The sequence below is a fragment of the Helianthus annuus genome, chromosome 11, assembly GCF_002127325.2.
Source record: "Helianthus annuus cultivar XRQ/B chromosome 11, HanXRQr2.0-SUNRISE, whole genome shotgun sequence".
NCBI lineage: Eukaryota > Viridiplantae > Streptophyta > Magnoliopsida > Asterales > Asteraceae > Helianthus > Helianthus annuus.
Genome location: NC_035443.2, coordinates 40514241 through 40531975, shown reverse-complemented (window position 1 = coordinate 40531975; position 17735 = coordinate 40514241). Strand labels below are relative to the sequence as shown.

At 34.4% G+C, this 17735-nt stretch overlaps 1 protein-coding gene across 2 annotated transcripts; it reads right to left on the bottom strand.

Annotated features, from left to right (window-relative positions):
- Positions 1-7196: 7196 nt before the first annotated feature.
- Positions 7197-12488, bottom strand: LOC110890080 (ubiquitin-conjugating enzyme E2-17 kDa). 2 transcript variants are annotated; one of them, XM_022137647.2, is made up of 5 exons: positions 12343-12488; positions 11322-11413; positions 9595-9722; positions 8577-8681; positions 7197-7517 (listed from the first exon to the last, which is right to left on the bottom strand). In XM_022137647.2, exons 2-5 carry the CDS (start codon positions 11389-11391, stop codon positions 7374-7376), a joined length of 447 nt encoding a protein of 148 aa, XP_021993339.1. In that variant the 5' UTR covers positions 11392-11413; positions 12343-12488; the 3' UTR covers positions 7197-7373. The 2 variants fall into 2 exon arrangements, with proteins under 2 accessions (XP_021993339.1, XP_035835280.1); XM_035979387.1 differs by having other exon boundaries at positions 11322-11426; positions 12343-12469.
- Positions 12489-17735: the final 5247 nt, after the last annotated feature.

Sequence of the window (17735 nt, the reverse complement as noted above, 5' to 3'; positions counted from 1 at the left end):
GAGGTTTTTTAAGATATAAAATTACTTGGATCCAAACAAAATTTACAAAACATTCATAAAATAATCACGAAAATATTCTAAAAGCCTTTACATTTTAGGACCCGTGCGTTGCGACGAATCTGTCAAATGGAGAAAAATAGACGCACTGCGTTTGGCATGTCAAACGGGAAAAAACATTGAACCCCACACGCACGTTGCGGCGTGTTGACTCGCAAAATATAAAAAGAAACGTAAAACGAAAAACTTGCGAAAGATGAAAAATATGGGAGATCAAAGTTGAAAATATAAAAGTGTTGGGGTTAAATTGTAAAAGTTAAAAAAGTTTGGGTTAAAAGTAAAAAAGTGAAAGGGGTTAAAATGTAAAAGATAAAACCTTTTGGGTTAAAAGTGGAAAATGCAACTTTTTTTTGAAAAACCCCCAATACATACATTACAACAATATAAAGCAACAACTTGTTGCAAATTTATAATATGGAAATAAATAGTAAAATTCAAACCCTGGGTAGGGCTAGGTAGAAAACCCTAAAAATTTGAGAAAACCCTAGAAAACCCAACCTCCCGACTTTTTTTTTTTTTTTTTTTAAAAATAACACATGTAATATACATGTTTTTAAGAGTTTTGAGCCAAAAAAAATCAAAAAAGCGCCGAGTGGTTTTTTTTTTTAAAAAAATAAACAAGTTTCAGCAACTTTTTCACTAACATGTGTTAGACAAAAAAAGTGCTGAAACTTGTTTATTTTTTTTTAAAAAAAAAACACTCGGCGCTTTTTTGATTTTTTTGGCTCAAAACTCTTAAAAACATGTATATTACATGTGTTATTTTTTTCAAAAAAAAAAAAAGTCGGAAGGTTGGGTTTTCTAGGGTTTTCTCAAATTTTTAGGGTTTTCTACCTAGCATTATCCTTCAAACCCTTATCTAAACATATGAAGAAGTTGGACACTAAAATTTTTTTGGGATATGTCTAGCAAAGTAAATATGTAATTACTCTAGAATAATTATATTACTCTAGTGTAAATTTACAAGTTTTTTTAGATTATGGGACTAAAATAAATGAGATGTTAAAAAATTCAAAAAAAAAATCTCGCATTCACTTCTCACGTTAAACCAATTTATATGTTAAGACTCATTTGTACAATAACCTAACCCATATCATATAATATCCAAATGCATCTAGAGTATATTGCTCATATAAACGTGTATAAGTGTATGATATATTTTTTTTTACGTATAAACACAAGTTTTTAAAAATCACTAAAATAGACATATGTTCCAATAAACGTTGGATAATACATTTTCTAAACATGAATATAAACCTTTTAAACTAATAAAATAAATATAAGTAATTTCAACATGTAATATTTATAATATTTATAATTTTAACTGTTTATTTCTATACAATATCCAAATGAACCCTTACACGTAAGCACATGTGATCAATTGTCACCCAAATGTGTCTCATGACAATAGATACCTTTATTTTTCGCTCAAAGATGTTTTTTTCTTAACTAGAAAGCCCCGGACACCTGGAATCATCCTTCTGCCCAAAAAAACATAAAACTCGAACCTAGAATAAAATTTGTCGACTCACCCACCTAGAAAGAAACCCACAACTTAGAAAACCCTTGACTCAACCTAGAATAAAATTTGTCCATAAAACTCGAACGTATCACCTCCTGTTTGGAAAGTTACAAGCTAAGGTTATGCGGTATGGTGATGGTCCTTCCTTGGAGGATGGTCCGCCACGTAGGCGTCACGTAGATCGGGTGTGAGGATGGGGCAAAGAGGATGGAGGTATGGAAATGGGGGATGGACCTAAAATATATGTATATGGTGTATGTATATATGTGTGTGTGAGGAGGTTTTGTCCTCTGGTGGGACGACTTGAACGGCCTGAAGAAGCCGGGGAGAACGCAGCCGGTGGAGGAGGGGGATGGGGGGAGGAGCGGCGTCGCACCGGGACGCAGGGGGACGGACCCATACCGGAGAGCCAAATACAAACCCAAAAAGCTCGGTGATTCGGTCAATAATGCCTGATGTAATTGTGTTGTTAATTGAAAAAGTCAAATGTTTATATATTTTAAAAGTTAGAATATTCATTTGAGCATTAATAATTTAATTTTGGTCAAAAGTGGAAGCACAAGAATCGCTCATATTTCCTCATACCAGAAAATACCTAACAGGCCCAACCCCACAAACTTCTCGTCATCAAAAGACGTGCATATCCCCAGTGGCGGACCTAGAAGAAAAATTCAGGGGTATCCTAAATTTTTTATTTATTTTTACTTAGGCCCGTCTCTGAGAACTCGAGGGCCCTAAGGAGCCCTGTGCGCCTTAAAAAGTTACTTTTACCTAAGGTCATCCATGAAAATTCGAGACCTTTAGGGGCCTTGTGCGGCTAGTAAATATATATATATATATATATATATATATATATATATATATATATATATATATATAATTACTAGGTTATAGATCCGTGTATTACACGTATGTAATAAAAAAATACTAAACAGTTAGTAATAAGATTTAGAAGTAATAATATGATATGATATAATAGAAATTACGTATTAATTAAGTAGCGTACATATTTGATGAATCTATTTAAAAAATATTAATCAACTTTTTTAACCCATACTTTATAATACTTTAATAAAAACAATTTAATTACAGGAGGACTCAGGTATAATGCTTCCTTAATCCAAATATCATTTCTTTTATAAAAGTACAACAATTTCAAACTTACGAGTGGTAGTCTGTGTTTTTTTCTTTAATTAGAATTTGGTTTGGTGTAACTAAGAGGGGTGTAGTTATGGGGCTGTTGTTATGGCTAGACGGCCAGTCACTTGCTAGCTTCAAACAATTGTAAGTTTTGGGTTTCTATGCATAATAATATAATATCATTTATTTACTTTAAAAAAAGTAAATGGTTTAAAACCTATTAAAGTTTGACTAACTATGTTTTTGACATCGGAGACTGTGTTGCTTTTTCATTACCAATGCAGCCCATATTAACTTTTTTTAACAAACTACTTCATCGTCTCCAATCTTTAACAAAGGTTGCAGGTTTCTAACAAAAAGGTTGCAGGTTTCTGTTCATCACCGGAATTTTTTGTTTCCATCAACCATTAAATTTCATTTCATCTTATCTTCATCTATACTCAGGCGTATCCTAACATTTGCTTAGAGGTATCTCTAATAAATAAAACGAACGAAGATCTAAAAAAACTGCACTTCGCCAAAAAGTTGAGGGGTATCCCGGGCAACCCCTCACCTCCATGTAGATCCGCCCCTGCATATCCCACGATACCTTTTCTTTGCGTCCAAGATAACCAATAGAAAGAAAAGAGGCAGGGGGGGGGGGGGGGGGGTGTGTTGAATGGTCAAATACCAGAGTATTATTTGCTGCCTCCATAACTTTTTTTTGCTTTAAAACAAGGTTGACCAAACAAATAATTTATAGAGTTAAATGCCATTTTAGTCCCTGTGGTTTGAGTATTTTTTATCAGTTTAGTCCAAAGGTTTGAAACGTTGCCATTTTAGTCCATTGGGTTAACTCCATCCCTTTATTTTGTTAACTAGAAGGGTATTTTGGTCATTTTAAATGTAATTATGTTAACTAGAAGAGAGATTCGACCATATAAAATGATCGAATTACCCTTCTAGCTAACATAAAAAATGGACCCATTGGACTAAAATGGCAACGCTTGAAACTATTTGGACTAAAATGGCAACGCTTGAAACTATTTGGACTAAAATAACAATGTTTCAAACATTTGGACTAAACTGTCAAAATGGCCCAAACCACATGGACTAAAATGGCGTTTAACTCAAATTTATAATACAACCATTCTTGTATAGGAAAAGACATGTTTGCCCTTTGGCGCCACATTAATGCATAGGCAAACTGTAAACATCGAAGAACTAGCAACTTTATTTATGAAGTAGTCCTTTTGATTTAGTTATGTTATGTCATAACATGTAACATGAAACTTATGCTTGAAAAGAAACACATTAATTAGGCCAAACATGTGGGGGAGAACACCCAATGATTCTTATCTATAGGAGATAAATGGGTTAGAAAAGAATCCAACCTGAAAAAGAGAGATAAATTCCGAACTTTCTATGTTAGGGACTTGTATAGGAAAAGACATGTTTGCCCTTTGGCGCCACATTAATGCATAGGTAAACTGTAAACATCGAAGAACTAGCAACTTTATTTATGAAGTAGTCCTTCTGATTTAGTTATGTTATGTCATAACATGTAACATGAAACTTATGCTTGAAAAGAAACACATTAATTAGGCCAAACATGTGGGGGAGAACACCCAATGATTCTTATCTATAGGAGATGAATGGGTTAGAAAAGAATCCAACCTGAAAAAGAGAGATAAATTCCGAACTTTCTATGTTAGGGACTATAAAAAGGTAAATAGATTCTGTACGGGTCAAATGTTGTGTGAACGAAACATGAGGAATGACATACAACATTAAAAAAGAAAATCAAGATCAAAAGGATGGTAGAGGTGTGCTAGGGAGGTATATTGACATGATTAGGGATATGTATAGCATGACTGAAACTAGTGTTTGCGCGCCTTTGGGGATAATGATTTGTTCCCTGTGGAGGTAGGATAATGACTAAAACTAAGGTCTGCGTTGAGTCTGTTTCTTTTCGCTGTCGTCCTGGATGAGTTGTCAAAGTTGATTCAAAAGACAGTTCTATGGTGCATGCTTTTTGTTGATGATATAGTGTTAGTTGCAGAGACTAAACAGAGCTTAAATGCAAGGTTAGAGAAATGGCGAGCAACTTTAGAGAATAAAGGTTCAAGAATTAGCCGCTCTAAGACTGAGTACATGTATTGTGATATCCGTGGTGTAGGCGACTGCGAGGACACTCTGATCACCATTGAGGAGCAAGTGGTTCGGCAGGAAACTAAGTTCAAATATCTAGGATCGTTTGTACAAAGGAATGAGGAGATAGATAGTGATGTGGTCCATCGCATCCAGGTTGGCTAGTGTGGGTGGAGAGCAGCCACTAGGGTATTATGTAATAAAAGGTTCCTAACAAAATTGAAGTGGAAATTTTATGCGGTTGTAGTTAGACCGACTATATTATATCAAACAAACTGTTGGGCCATTAAGAAGACACATGCTTGCAAGATAGAGGTAGCAGAGATGGGGATGCTTAGATGGATGAGTGGCATACAAGGTTAGATCGAATAAGAAATGAAGTTTACAGGAAAAGATTAGGAGTTGCTAGCATATCGGATAAGATAAAGGAGCGGAGGTTAAGATGATTTGGAGATGTGAAGAGGAGACAGATGACAGCGCCAACTAGAGCAATGGAAATCCTTATTGTGGAAGGGAATAGGAGTGGATGCATGCCTAAAGTGACTTCGGATGAGCGGATTAGACAAGATTTGCTTGTTACACCTTTTTGAGAACATGGTATAGGATAGGAGTTTGTGGAGGCGTAGTATCATGGTTAAGAATTGTAGGGGTTGGTATAGAGGTGTCTTAGCTCAGTGACCTAGATATTCCTATAATTTAGGTGGATTTTGCATGTCATTAAATTCTTGTATTTATGCCTTCGTCTTATGATGTTACATCTACTTTGTTTTTTCTAGGTCACTCTTTCATCACACTTGTTTTTGTTGGTTTTATTGGTAGTTTTTACTTAAATTTTATTGTTTGTATGTTTATTTTTTTTGTCTATTGTTTGATTTAGTCTCTCTATCCCATAAATAGAGGTAAGTTTTGTCTACATCTCACTATCTTCATACCTTACCAATGACTTTGCTATTTGTGGGTATGGTTGTCATTGTTGTTCTTGCAAGATCAAAAGGATAACAATTAAAAGACTATTGCTTTTATTGACGAAATCTTACCGATCACAGAAAAAATAGAAAAGAGAAAGACTAAGAGCGAACAAACTAACCGAAAGATGAATGATCACCCCCAATTATATGCTAACCTCTTGCGTTAACAAACAATTAAGAACCCATCTTCAAACAATGGGGGTGGTGGTCCATTGGCAAAGACAGCTTTTAAACACTTGAATTTGAGTGGAGGAGGTCTTGGGTTCAAATCTCACAGACAACAAAGATTAAAAAAAATTTGCCGACATTATTAACCCTGAACTTTGACCAACTTGGCATTAGCCTCCAAACTATTTGCTTCACGGACTTGAATGGCTTTCCAACACTATATATCACGTGTTGCGAATAGTAATTTTTACTTATTACACTTTTGATTCTATAAAAGAACGCCCAAATAGCAACTTCAATTGGTTTTATTTTGATTAAAAAAATACTAAGATTATGGATGCACCTAATTAATTGTTAGTTTAAGTCATACTCTTTTATCACTTTTAATTTCAAGATCTAGCCATACCTACCAAAGTCAAATTTTACCTATAAAAAGGCTTCATGATGAATTTTGTCAAATTCACTCTAAAATAGCATATACTTTCCTTGGTGCTTTCATTCAAAATAGGAAAGCCTTCATGCATTGAATTTTATCAACCTCACTCAAAAAGTATATTTTTTGCTTCCATTCAAACTAGGTGCTTAAGAAAACACGAAAAGAATCTAGTCATTAAATCACTTTTGTGACAGATCCTGAACTTGTAAATAGGGGGCCGAAAGTTTTAAAGAAAAAAAATTGGAGAAGCCGATGCTTATAAAATTTACACTACGAACTTGTCATTGCCTTAATTGGTAGCTATCTAGGTCAGACTAAGTTCCACCAGCAAAATCATTGAGGTCGTCTTTGCCTAGAGTGACGATCTTGAACGACGGGGGGGGGGGGGGGGGGGGGGCACTTAAAAAATTTCCGGATATTTGCAGTAAAATTTACACTACGAACTGGGTCAAACTAAACTCTCCACCAGTGATTTGTCTTTGCCTAAATTGGTAGCTATCTGGGTCAACTTGAGAGGTTCACAGGTTAACCCATTTATTTTTATTTTTTTAATTGTCTGACAAAACGTAAACCGAAATTTAAGAGAATATAAATGAAAATCGTGTCTTTTGGCATAAACATAACTAATTTACACATTTTATATATTTTTATTATAAAATTGTAATTTAAGGTATAAGCAAATAAAATACAACTGTTAAAAAGGGCCGTGTTTGTTTCGTGTCAACCCATGTCGTGTTTGGGTTCGACACAAGTCTTAATACACCCATTAACCAACTTTAACCAAACGATAGAACAGATTAAACAGACAATCAACACGGCAAAAGTACCACATGATATATGTTTTTTATAAAGTTGCTAGAGGTGTCAAGCCCAAGTGCTCAACCAAATTTTTATGTCAAAGAGTTGGTTTTTTTATTCGACTAGAAAGCATTCCACATACCCTAACTAATGATTAACCCATGGCATATTTCTGGGTCCAAGCTCGAGCGGTGGTCTCATACTTGGCCCTATCATTCTTGTACATATGAGCAATCTCAGGCACCAATGGATCATCAGGGTTCGGGTCTGTCAACAATGAACAAATTGAAAGCAAAACCTGCAAATTTTTCACATGTATTAGAATCAAACAAAAGGCTAGATATCATGGCCGGTTTAAAAGTTTTAAATCTTATGTTAAACCGTTAGGGTAACGGGTGGGCTGCAAACAAACCGAACGAACACGAACAAGTCCTTGTTCGTGTTCTTTTGTTAAGAAATATATTTGTTCATGAACTGTTCATAAACGCTTACCGAATGAGATTTTATGTTCGTGCTTGTTTGTTAAGGAAATAAACTTGTTCGTGTTCGTTTGTTAAGTTTAGTCAACGAATGAAAACAAACAATGATGAACACTAATGAGCACAAACAAATATTCATGAACACAAATGGTGACAAACGAACACAAACAAACGTTCATGACCAAAATACTATTGAACTATTTATAATACATCGACACTTATTAAATATTTTATTTGTCGGAAAGTTGAAGTATTTAAATAAAATATAAAAGCTTAAAACACTATTGAACTATCGAACACAAACGGACACGTTACCGAACGTTCACGAACATAAATGAACAAACAAGCCCTAACGAAATTTCTTGTTGTGTTCGTTTGTTTAATAAACGAACAAACACAAACGAACTTCCCATCGCACGGTTCACGAACTGTTCGCCGAACGTTTGCAGCCCTAGTAACGGGTCAGTGGATCATCAAACCCAGTTCAGGTCAAACAAGTAATTTTTTGTACAGTTGACCCAAAGTACTTTTGGTTAAAAAAATTATGTCTTGTGTAAACAATTAGCGAGTCATAATATATGAGTACAAAAACTTCATTATTTATATAATCATGTGTGTTTTGTCAATGAAATAATTGAGGAATCTTTATGCATAAAGATACATTATCAGCCACTTTTAGATCTGTTTGAAATTTGAACCCTTATCCTTTCTATGCTAATTTTTCAATGTCACCCGTTTGACCATTAGACATACAACACACCCGAATAGACCCCATACCATGAAAAACAACAATATTTAGAACTTGGTACAACTCTGTCATGTCATATCATGTCATCAACACCATGTCTGATTAATAAAAAAGGGTAAAAATATATTACCTTAGAGATGGTAAGTGCAGGACTCCACTGTTCTTTGAGAATGTCAAGGCAGATGCTACCGTTGCTGTTTATATTTGGATGGAATACCTTGGTTCGGAAGGAAACCTGCAAGCCATTTTAAGAGTATCGACTCACAGCAAGAATTAGTCTTTTGATATAATAAGCACTCTAAAGATCAAATACAAATGGGCAGAGCCGGCTTTGGGACTGTGCGCGAGTTGACATCGCACAGGGCCCAATCATTTACCGTTAAACTTAGAAGAACTAAATATCTAGTTCTATTTATTATTTTATTTGTATGAAAAAGTTCGTGTTGCCAAACTAATTTGGATATGTTAATACATATTACAGTTCTTTTCTTTTTATTGAAAGGATTCAAGTGTTAGTTATTTTTGCTTGTCCGGAGAGGCGGAGGGTGTTGAAACTAATGTTAGGTGTATTAATTTATTTGTAACATAAAACTAGGATTTTTTGTTTATTTTATAACAATTGTCGTCGTATTGTGGTCTTTTGATATATGATTGATGATTATATTATAGGGAGGGGCCCAATTTTCTTGTCTCACACGAGACCCAAAAGTTTTTTTTAATCATCCTCAGTGACGGCCCTGCAAATGGGTCTTAAAATGACCTTAACATAAAAAGTGAAAGAAACTTTATTTTTCCATCTACTTAAGTATGATGTTTAATTGCAAAATGTAAAAAGAAAAAAAATGTGATTTTAAACTACTAGAGTAATTATGTAATTACTCTAGAGTAATCATACTTACTCTACTAGTGTAAATCACGATTTTTTTTTTTAGTTTCTGAGACGAAAATACGTGCTTTATAAGATGAGAAAAAAATAAAAAAAGAAAAGAAATCGCTCCTTCACTTCTCACATCAAGCCAATTTGTATGGTAAGACTCATTTGTACAATAACCTTATACTCATAATAAGCATAGGTCAATTATTTAAAGTTACATCAAATTAGTGGCTAAAGGTTTTCTAATCAGATATTAGAGTCCAAAAGGCGTTACCTTTGGTGGCTTAAATGGGTAATCCGGAGGGAAGTGAATGGAGATGAGAAATACTCCTCCAGAAAACGGGCTATCTGAAGGACCCAAAATGGTCGCTTGCCAATGGAACATGTCTTCACCAGCAGGGCCTGATGATACCACAAATTTTAAATAATTAGCCAAAATAAATTGATAATCTGTGGTTAAAATAAAAACTTCACTACACGTTCCGAATATCTAAATTTACCACAAATCACAATATTAAGCAGGGCTGTACACGGTCCAGTTTTAACAGTTTTTCTAGACCAAACTGTTGGTTTAGGTTAGTGGTTTGGGCTTATCGGACATTTATAGAAAAATTGCAAAATGTATAAAATAAATAAGCGGTAAAAAATGCATAAAAAAGTTGTGCAAAAACAAGTCGCCCAATATGACTACTTCGCCATAGTATAATATCAAAGACTAAAAATTATATACTATCAATTATCATGTCAAGTTGTTGTCTTCCCCATAGCTACACTAGCCACTCTAATAATGAAAAAATGTTGTGTACCAAATCAGGATTTGGAGAAACAAAAGGATAATAAGAATCAGGAGGAGATAATTAGACTCGATATATATTCACTTCATATCCAAAACATTTAGAAGCTTAAAACGTAAATAACTAACCGAAACCCACTACATTGAGTAACTACTACCAACAATAAGAAATAACTACTACTTCATGAAGAAAAAAAGGAAACCTACATTGGTGTGCATGGGCTACGTAGGGGAGAAGCTGGAAGGGAAAATGGCTCGTATCATTTCCACTTTCTTAAACACACTCTTCAAGAAAGAACGCATGATGCTTAGCGGATTACCACAATGGCCACCATTCGGCTCTTTAATTAGCAATGAGAAGCGTCATGGTGTGCGCCACTTGAGTTTTCCGGCTGCACCGTGTCGATTTCTTTTTGACGACGCGGAATTCACAGCCCTTCTTCAATAGTTTTCTAACCTCCTTCAGTCCATTAGTTGTGATGAAGCAATGACCGCAGCAGTAGCTCTTGCTGCCGGGATCAGAGATGGTTGAGGGTGGAGTACACCAAATGATGGTGCTAGTTTTGGCGCCACTGGGGCTGGTGTTGGTGTAGATGATTCATGTTGTGGGGCTGAGGTTGGTGCTTAGCTCTAGGCCTAAACGGAAATAACCGAGTGACCCACTACTACACCAACTGACCCACTACTACACTAAGAAATGACTCAAAAGAAACTAACCCACTATTAACAACAACAAGAAATAACAACTATTGCATCGCCATTGAGCTTGTGGTGGAGTGGTAAGGGAGAGACTTGTGTTTCCAAGAGACCCAGGTTCAATTCCTGCTTCCCCCCATTAGTTTTCGGCGGCAGTGCAGCACCTGGTGATGATGGGAGACTAGGCGGGTAGGCGGCGATCGCTAGTTCGATCCTTGAACTGAACGGGTTTTACCTCACCCGGTTCGGATGAGGGTGTATCCCGTTGTGGTTAATTTCGCCAGTAGCCCATTTGGAGGATTTGTTGGCCGTTCAAAAAAAAAAAAAAACTAGTGCATGAACAAAAGGAAACCCACATTGGTGGGCATGGGCTACATGCTCTAGAAGTTGGAAGAAAGATAGCAAGTATCAGAAAACTTAATCATCATCTATTTGCTTATTTTGGATTAGAGATAAAAAAAAAGTGAAGTCTACGTCAACATATAAGCAATACAAAAATGATGGAAACTAACCAGCACTGCATGAAGCAGGGGGGTCCTTTTGCAAGTCCTTCAACTCCTTTTGAATCCTCTTTGAAGCCATCACAAGATTTTGATCACACTGCCTGCAGAAACAGTCTGTTACCAAAACTTTCTATTCAACATGATTGAATGAAGATTATTATATATCTTGGCATCACATTACAAACAGTCTGTTTTATGAGAATTCCGAATTCAACGCGTTTCAATCTGTTAACCCAACATGTCAACATACTGATCATGCCTATATAGAATATGCTTGAATCAGATTTGTTCATAGTAAGCCAATCATGCTAAACATCCATCTCTCTCAGCATGAGATTAATAATGATTTAATGTTAACTACTTGAAACTTGAATACACTGAATGACACAAACAAATTCGAAATTTGCAAACCGACGTTCATGATGTAACCAAATTAAATGCAACCACCACCGCCCTTATTCAATCCTAAAATCTCTAAACAAAGAAACATATGAATAAAAAAAATCACACTTGACACTTCAAAGTCCAAAATTACCTTCAGTTCATCACACACACACACACACACACAAAAAAGAAAAAAAAAAAAACTATCACCTTCAAAATCATAATCAGTGCTTATTTTGTGTGCTACTGGTGACTAAAGAATTAAACATTAATTAATCAATCAATCAATCCTCTATTAAACAACAATTACTGAACAATTCAACCGTCAAAAGCATAAGCAATTCAAATATAACAAACAGATATCATCAAAATACAAATCCAGACACACAAATCGACTTTCTACATGATCAATTACACAAAACCTCAAACAATAACACAACATATACAAAAAAATCAAAACAAGTTCACATAGTATACACAATTGAACACACATATAAGAAATCAGAGATAAATAATCGGTAATAAGCAATGAAATCGAGTGTAAACAACTATTTAACATGATCGATCAATGAAAGTGAACATAATTTTGATAATAAGATGATGTAAAACGAAGAATCGGAAGGAGAAAGTTGAAGCGATTGAATACCTTAGGGCTTGTTGTTGTTGTTGTTTGTGTAAGTGGAGATTGCGATAGTCTTGTGGATATTTATAGGAGGAAGGTAACTTTGGTGACACGTAGCAGAAGCAATCCTACCTGTCAATAATCTGCGACTCCATCACTTGATTCCAAATCTTTTTTTATTTTTATTTATTATTCTCTCTCTCTTTATTATTAAATTAAATAGATAGATTTATGGTAGCGTGGAGAAAAATCAATCCTTCAATTCCATATCATCTCTAAACTAATTTCATATAGTTTAAACTAGGTGTGTATTACATGGGGTTAAATAAATAAATTTTATATACTAAATAATAAAGCAATATATCTTTAAAACCTCACTTATTGTATGGGTTGAATAAATATAATTTTATATATTAAATAATAAAAAGTTATATCTATAAGAACCATATTGTACGGGTTGAATAAATGTAATTTTATATACCAAATAAAAAGGTTATATCTTTAAAACCACGTGTATTACACGGGTTGAATAAATGTAATATTGTTTACCAAATAGTAAAATAATACGTCTTTAAAAAACCCCATTTATTACACGGGTTGAATAAATGTAATTTTATATACCAAACAATAAAAAATTACATCTTTAAAAATATGCGCATTACACTGTTTGAATAAATATAATTTTCTGTACTAAATAATAAAAAATATATATCCTTAAAAAACCTCGTGTATTGTATGAATTGAATAAATCTAATTTTATATATCAAATAATAAAAACTTATATCTTAAAAAACTTCATGTCTTACATGGGTCTAGTGAAAATAAAAATATTTAATATATTAATACAAAGTTTGGTTTTCGTGATAAAATAGATTATTATGTTGTTGCAACCCTTTTATGTAAAACTCCGTAAATGTATAAATAATAAATAATATTAGTTAATTTTATTTTAAGTTTCGTAAAATTTATTTGATACCAAACTAAACAAAACGTTCAAATATAATTAATTCAAATAAATAATATTATAAATGAGATGGAGATTAAACTAAATTCATAAGATATTAAACTAATAATATTTAGTAGGAGAGTTATCTATAATATAAGATATTATTTGAGTAAAGTCCTTTTTGAGTCCCCGTGGTTTATGCATTTTAACTATTTGAATCCAAAAACCAAACTTGTTTTGATTTGAGTCCCTGTGGTTTGTATTTTTAACCCTTTGAATCCAAAATGAAACCTCATCCAACCCTTTAAGTCCCTGTGGTTTGTATTTTTAACCCTTTGAATCCAACCCTTTTAGTCCATGATTTGGATGAGGTTTGCGTTTTGGATTCAAAGGGTTAAAAATACAAACCACAGAGACTCAAATCAAGATAAGTTTAGTTTTTGGATTCAAATGCATAAACCATAGGGACTCAAAAAGGACTTTACTCTAAATTAAATAATATTTAGTAGGAGGGTTATCTATAATTAATTAGAAGATTTTTAAATTAAAATAATAATTATCTATAAGAGATGGACTAATATGATGACAAGTGTCCCTAAAGTGGTTTCTTTTATTATAGAGTAAGATTTGCATACAAGATAAAGTTTTAGGGTAGTTGGGGAACTCTTGGGTATCTTTATGGTTTGTTTGGGTGTCGCGACAACACCGTATCATGTAGTTAGGTTTGGGTATCGGTAAGCGGGTTTGATTAGTGGACTCTGATGGAGTATTTGGGATTTTTAACGTTTTTCAATAATCTTTTTGACTGTTATTTAATATTTTTTTATTTTAACTGTATAGGTATAGATAAAACTCATCTTCATTCAGTTTACACCAAAACCAATATAAAAAAGTTATTTTATTTAAACTAGATAGATAGATAGATAAAATTCATCTCCATTCAGTTTTACACCAAATTTACTAGTTCCATACTCTCATTTCTTCAACTTTACAAACAATTCTTCATTCAAATTTTGTACCACAAGGTGAATCATAAATTAATACATCCACCCGAGCATCAGATGAGTTCGACATGAATGAGGGCATCTAGTAGCTGTCGATTTCACGGATTGATGTCGTCCAAGCTGAAGTTGAAGACATGGCAACATAAAAATAAGAGTTAGTTATTGTTTTTGTCCCTGTGGTTTGTCAAAAATCACTATTTCAGTCCATTAGTTTAAAAATTGCGATTTCAGTCCCTGTGGTTTCACTTTCGTAACCATTTCAGTCCACCTCGTAACCATTTCAGTCCCTGTACTAATAGAATAAATGGATTGAAATGGTTACGAAAGTGAAACCACAGGGACTGAAATCGCAATTTTTAAACTAATGGTCTAAAATAGTGATTTTTTTGACAAAACACAGGGACGAAAACAGTAATTAACTCAAAAATAATATGTGCCACGTGATCATCAAGAAAACTCTAAAGGATCTAATAGAAGAATATTTTGTCGATAATCCAAAATACAATGAACTTATGTTTCGATCAACATTTTGGATGTTGAAGGCATTACTTTTTAAGTTGTTGGAGATACAAAAGCCAAAATTGGATGGTTTCAAGAAAGCCTAAACGGTAAGATGAAAAAAAGTTTCACGACGTTAAAAAAATACCCACCAACGGTTAAACAACTTGCGACTGGCAACCCTCTAGACGAATATGATGAGTCTTTGTGTATGGGCGATATGACTTCACGTGAGTACCTATAATATATATGTAATGTCATACTTAATCTATACGACAAAGAGTTCTTACATAGACCAACATGCTATGACATTGCACTTTTGTACAATGCACATGAAGAAAAACATGGTCTTCTGGGGATGCTCGGTAGCATTGACTATGCACATAACATTTAGAGAATGTGTCCAACTCGTCTACAAGGCCAATATTTGAGAGGTGATAACCAATACCAGACGATCATGCTCGAAGTTGTGGCTTCAAACAATTCGTGGTTTTGGCATACGTTATTTGGTCCGCCCGGCTGAAAAAACGACATCAGTTTTCTCCAACACTCTCTAATATTTACTAATGAGATGCTTGGAATGGCGCCTAAATGGGGGACTGTAAAATGGTATAACAATCAACACTAAACAAAGATATAGCGACAAAAACGGTGACAAAACTTTTATTGATTACCCAATCCAGAAAACACCCCCCAGAACCCTAGATCTCATAATATGTGAGATCTGTAAACAATACAAAAGAGAATGATCAAATGATGACAATCAGTTGATCTATAATGCCTACAACTACAAGATCTCACAAGAGATCAACTAGATCACAAGCGATCTAAACAAAAGGATACAAACCCTAATCGTACAAGATGAGAGAGACAATAGAAAATTCTAGAGGTGTTAAAGACAAATGAACATAGAAGAGTCTCTTTTATACTCTGGTGAAAGATACTTTCACTTCAACCCTTCAAGATCCAGTTATGCACATTACAACCCTTATAAGATACAATAATCCCCTCGAACTTATAGACTTGTACACTCGCAACCCAATCAGTTGTAACAATATATAACATGTAACAAATTTTATAACACGATAACATATGTTGCAACATGAATTACAAGTTGCTATTATTCATTTTAACATGCCTCCATAATTCATGTGGCAAACATGTCATGTAAACCAAGGTTTTCACAAAGAATTTGGTGTTGAGTTGCACTCAAACCCTTTGTGAATATATCCGCAATCTGCACATATGTATGAACCTTTTCAGGTTCAATAACTCCAGCTGTAATTTTTTCTCTCAGAAAGTGTAAATCTATTTCAAAATGTTTTGTTCTTTCATGAAATACATGATTTTGAGAGATAGAAATTGCATACTTGCTATCACAAAATAACTTAACAGGCAGACTATACTCAACTTTCAGTTCAGTTAATACATTTAAAATTCACATAATTTCGCAGATAGCTGAGCACATTGCTCTATACTCAGCTTCTACTGTAGACCTGGATGTAACACTTTTATTGGTGCATACATCTGTCAACTTCGTCTTGCATCGAGTCTAGTATTAGAATTGTTAGATCAGGGCGCGTTGTACGAGAAAATAGGAGATTGTAATGTGTTTTTGATCTGATTCCGCTTGAATGGGTGATTCCGCTTGAAATGTCATGTGACACTTTCAAGCGAAATCACAACATTAGTGATTCCGCTTGAACTGTCATATGTCACTTCAAGCGAAATCAACACCCCTATATATACCTTTCAAGCGGATTCAGTTGTAACTTTCTGATTTTCCAGTACCGAAGTGCTGCCGATGTGTCGTTTGACTGTAAACTGGTTCTAATCAATATACAAGGCAATTTATAGTGAATTCAAGTTGTTTTTCTAGTCCGTTTCTTAGTTTCCGCCTCTGAAACGGATAAGAGCTCTTCTGATTGACTCGTTTGGGTTTCAGATCGATCCTACAAGTGGTATCAGAGCTCAGGAAGAAGAGTTCTTGTCAAAACAGCCTCATTTTCTGACTTCTACCCCTTCTTTTTGAATTTGAACAAGTTTTTACGGTTAAAATCGGTTCATTTTCACACATTTGATGTAAAATTACATTTTAACAAATCCTTGAAAGTTTCACAGCAAAATTCTAATTAAAAATGGTAGAAATGGGCCTTCGAAGTGATTCCGCTTGAACGAACAACTGAGATTTCGCTCGAATTTGTTTGATTCCGCTTGAAATTTTCAAGCGAAACCAGAGATTCCGCTTAAAAATACCTTATTCCGCTTCAGTAAGTGATTTCGCTTGAGTCGGTTCAAGCGAAATCAGGTGATTTAGCTTTTGGGTGATATTCCGCTTCAAAAACTTGACTGATTCCGCTCCAAACAGCTAAGTTGGGTATTCCGCTTGAAACGGTGTTGGGTATTTCGCTTGAAAGTGCTGCTCGTGATTCCGCTTGAAACTTAAAATTGATATTTCGCTTGTATTGGGTATTTCGCTTAAAAGTGAACTTGTTATTCCGCTTGAAACTGTCTGTTATTGAAAAACGTGTTACAGAATCATGGCTGAAGAGTTTTACAATGCATTTGCGACACCGGTTGCTCCAGTTACTGCTGCTGAAACTGTGTACAATGAGAATGAGACAGGAACTTATCAGAAACCGCCAAAGCTCATGTATATTGAAGATTTTCAAGGTTGGAAAAATCGATTTGAGAACTGGGTGCAAGCTTACAAATTTGATGCATGGTGTTCATTACTAAAAGATTACGAGAGACCAAAGAATGAACGTGGGATTGAAAAAGCTATTGTTGATTATTCAGAGAGTGACAAATTAAAATTTACAAGTGAAAAAATGATGATTAGTATTCTTCAACAAGCGATAAAGGAAGATATCTTTGTTTTGCTTCAACATAATGGTACAGCTAGATCAATTTGGGAGGCTTTGATTCAAAAATTCAGAGGAAGTGCAGATATGATAAAAAAACAAAAA

What these genes read in the sequence shown, in the direction of transcription:
- LOC110890080 (XM_022137647.2), bottom strand. Translation starts at nt 11,391, where the DNA reads ATGGCTTCAAAGAGGATTCAAAAGGAGTTGAAGGACTTGCAAAAGGAC. An exon ending in ACCCATTTAAGCCACCAAAG is followed by an intron (nt 8,682 to 9,594) that starts GTAACGCCTTTT and finishes AATGGCTTGCAG; the next exon opens with GTTTCCTTCCGAACCAAGGT. An exon ending in CTGCACTTACCATCTCTAAG is followed by an intron (nt 7,518 to 8,576) that starts GTAATATATTTT and finishes AAAAATTTGCAG; the next exon opens with GTTTTGCTTTCAATTTGTTC.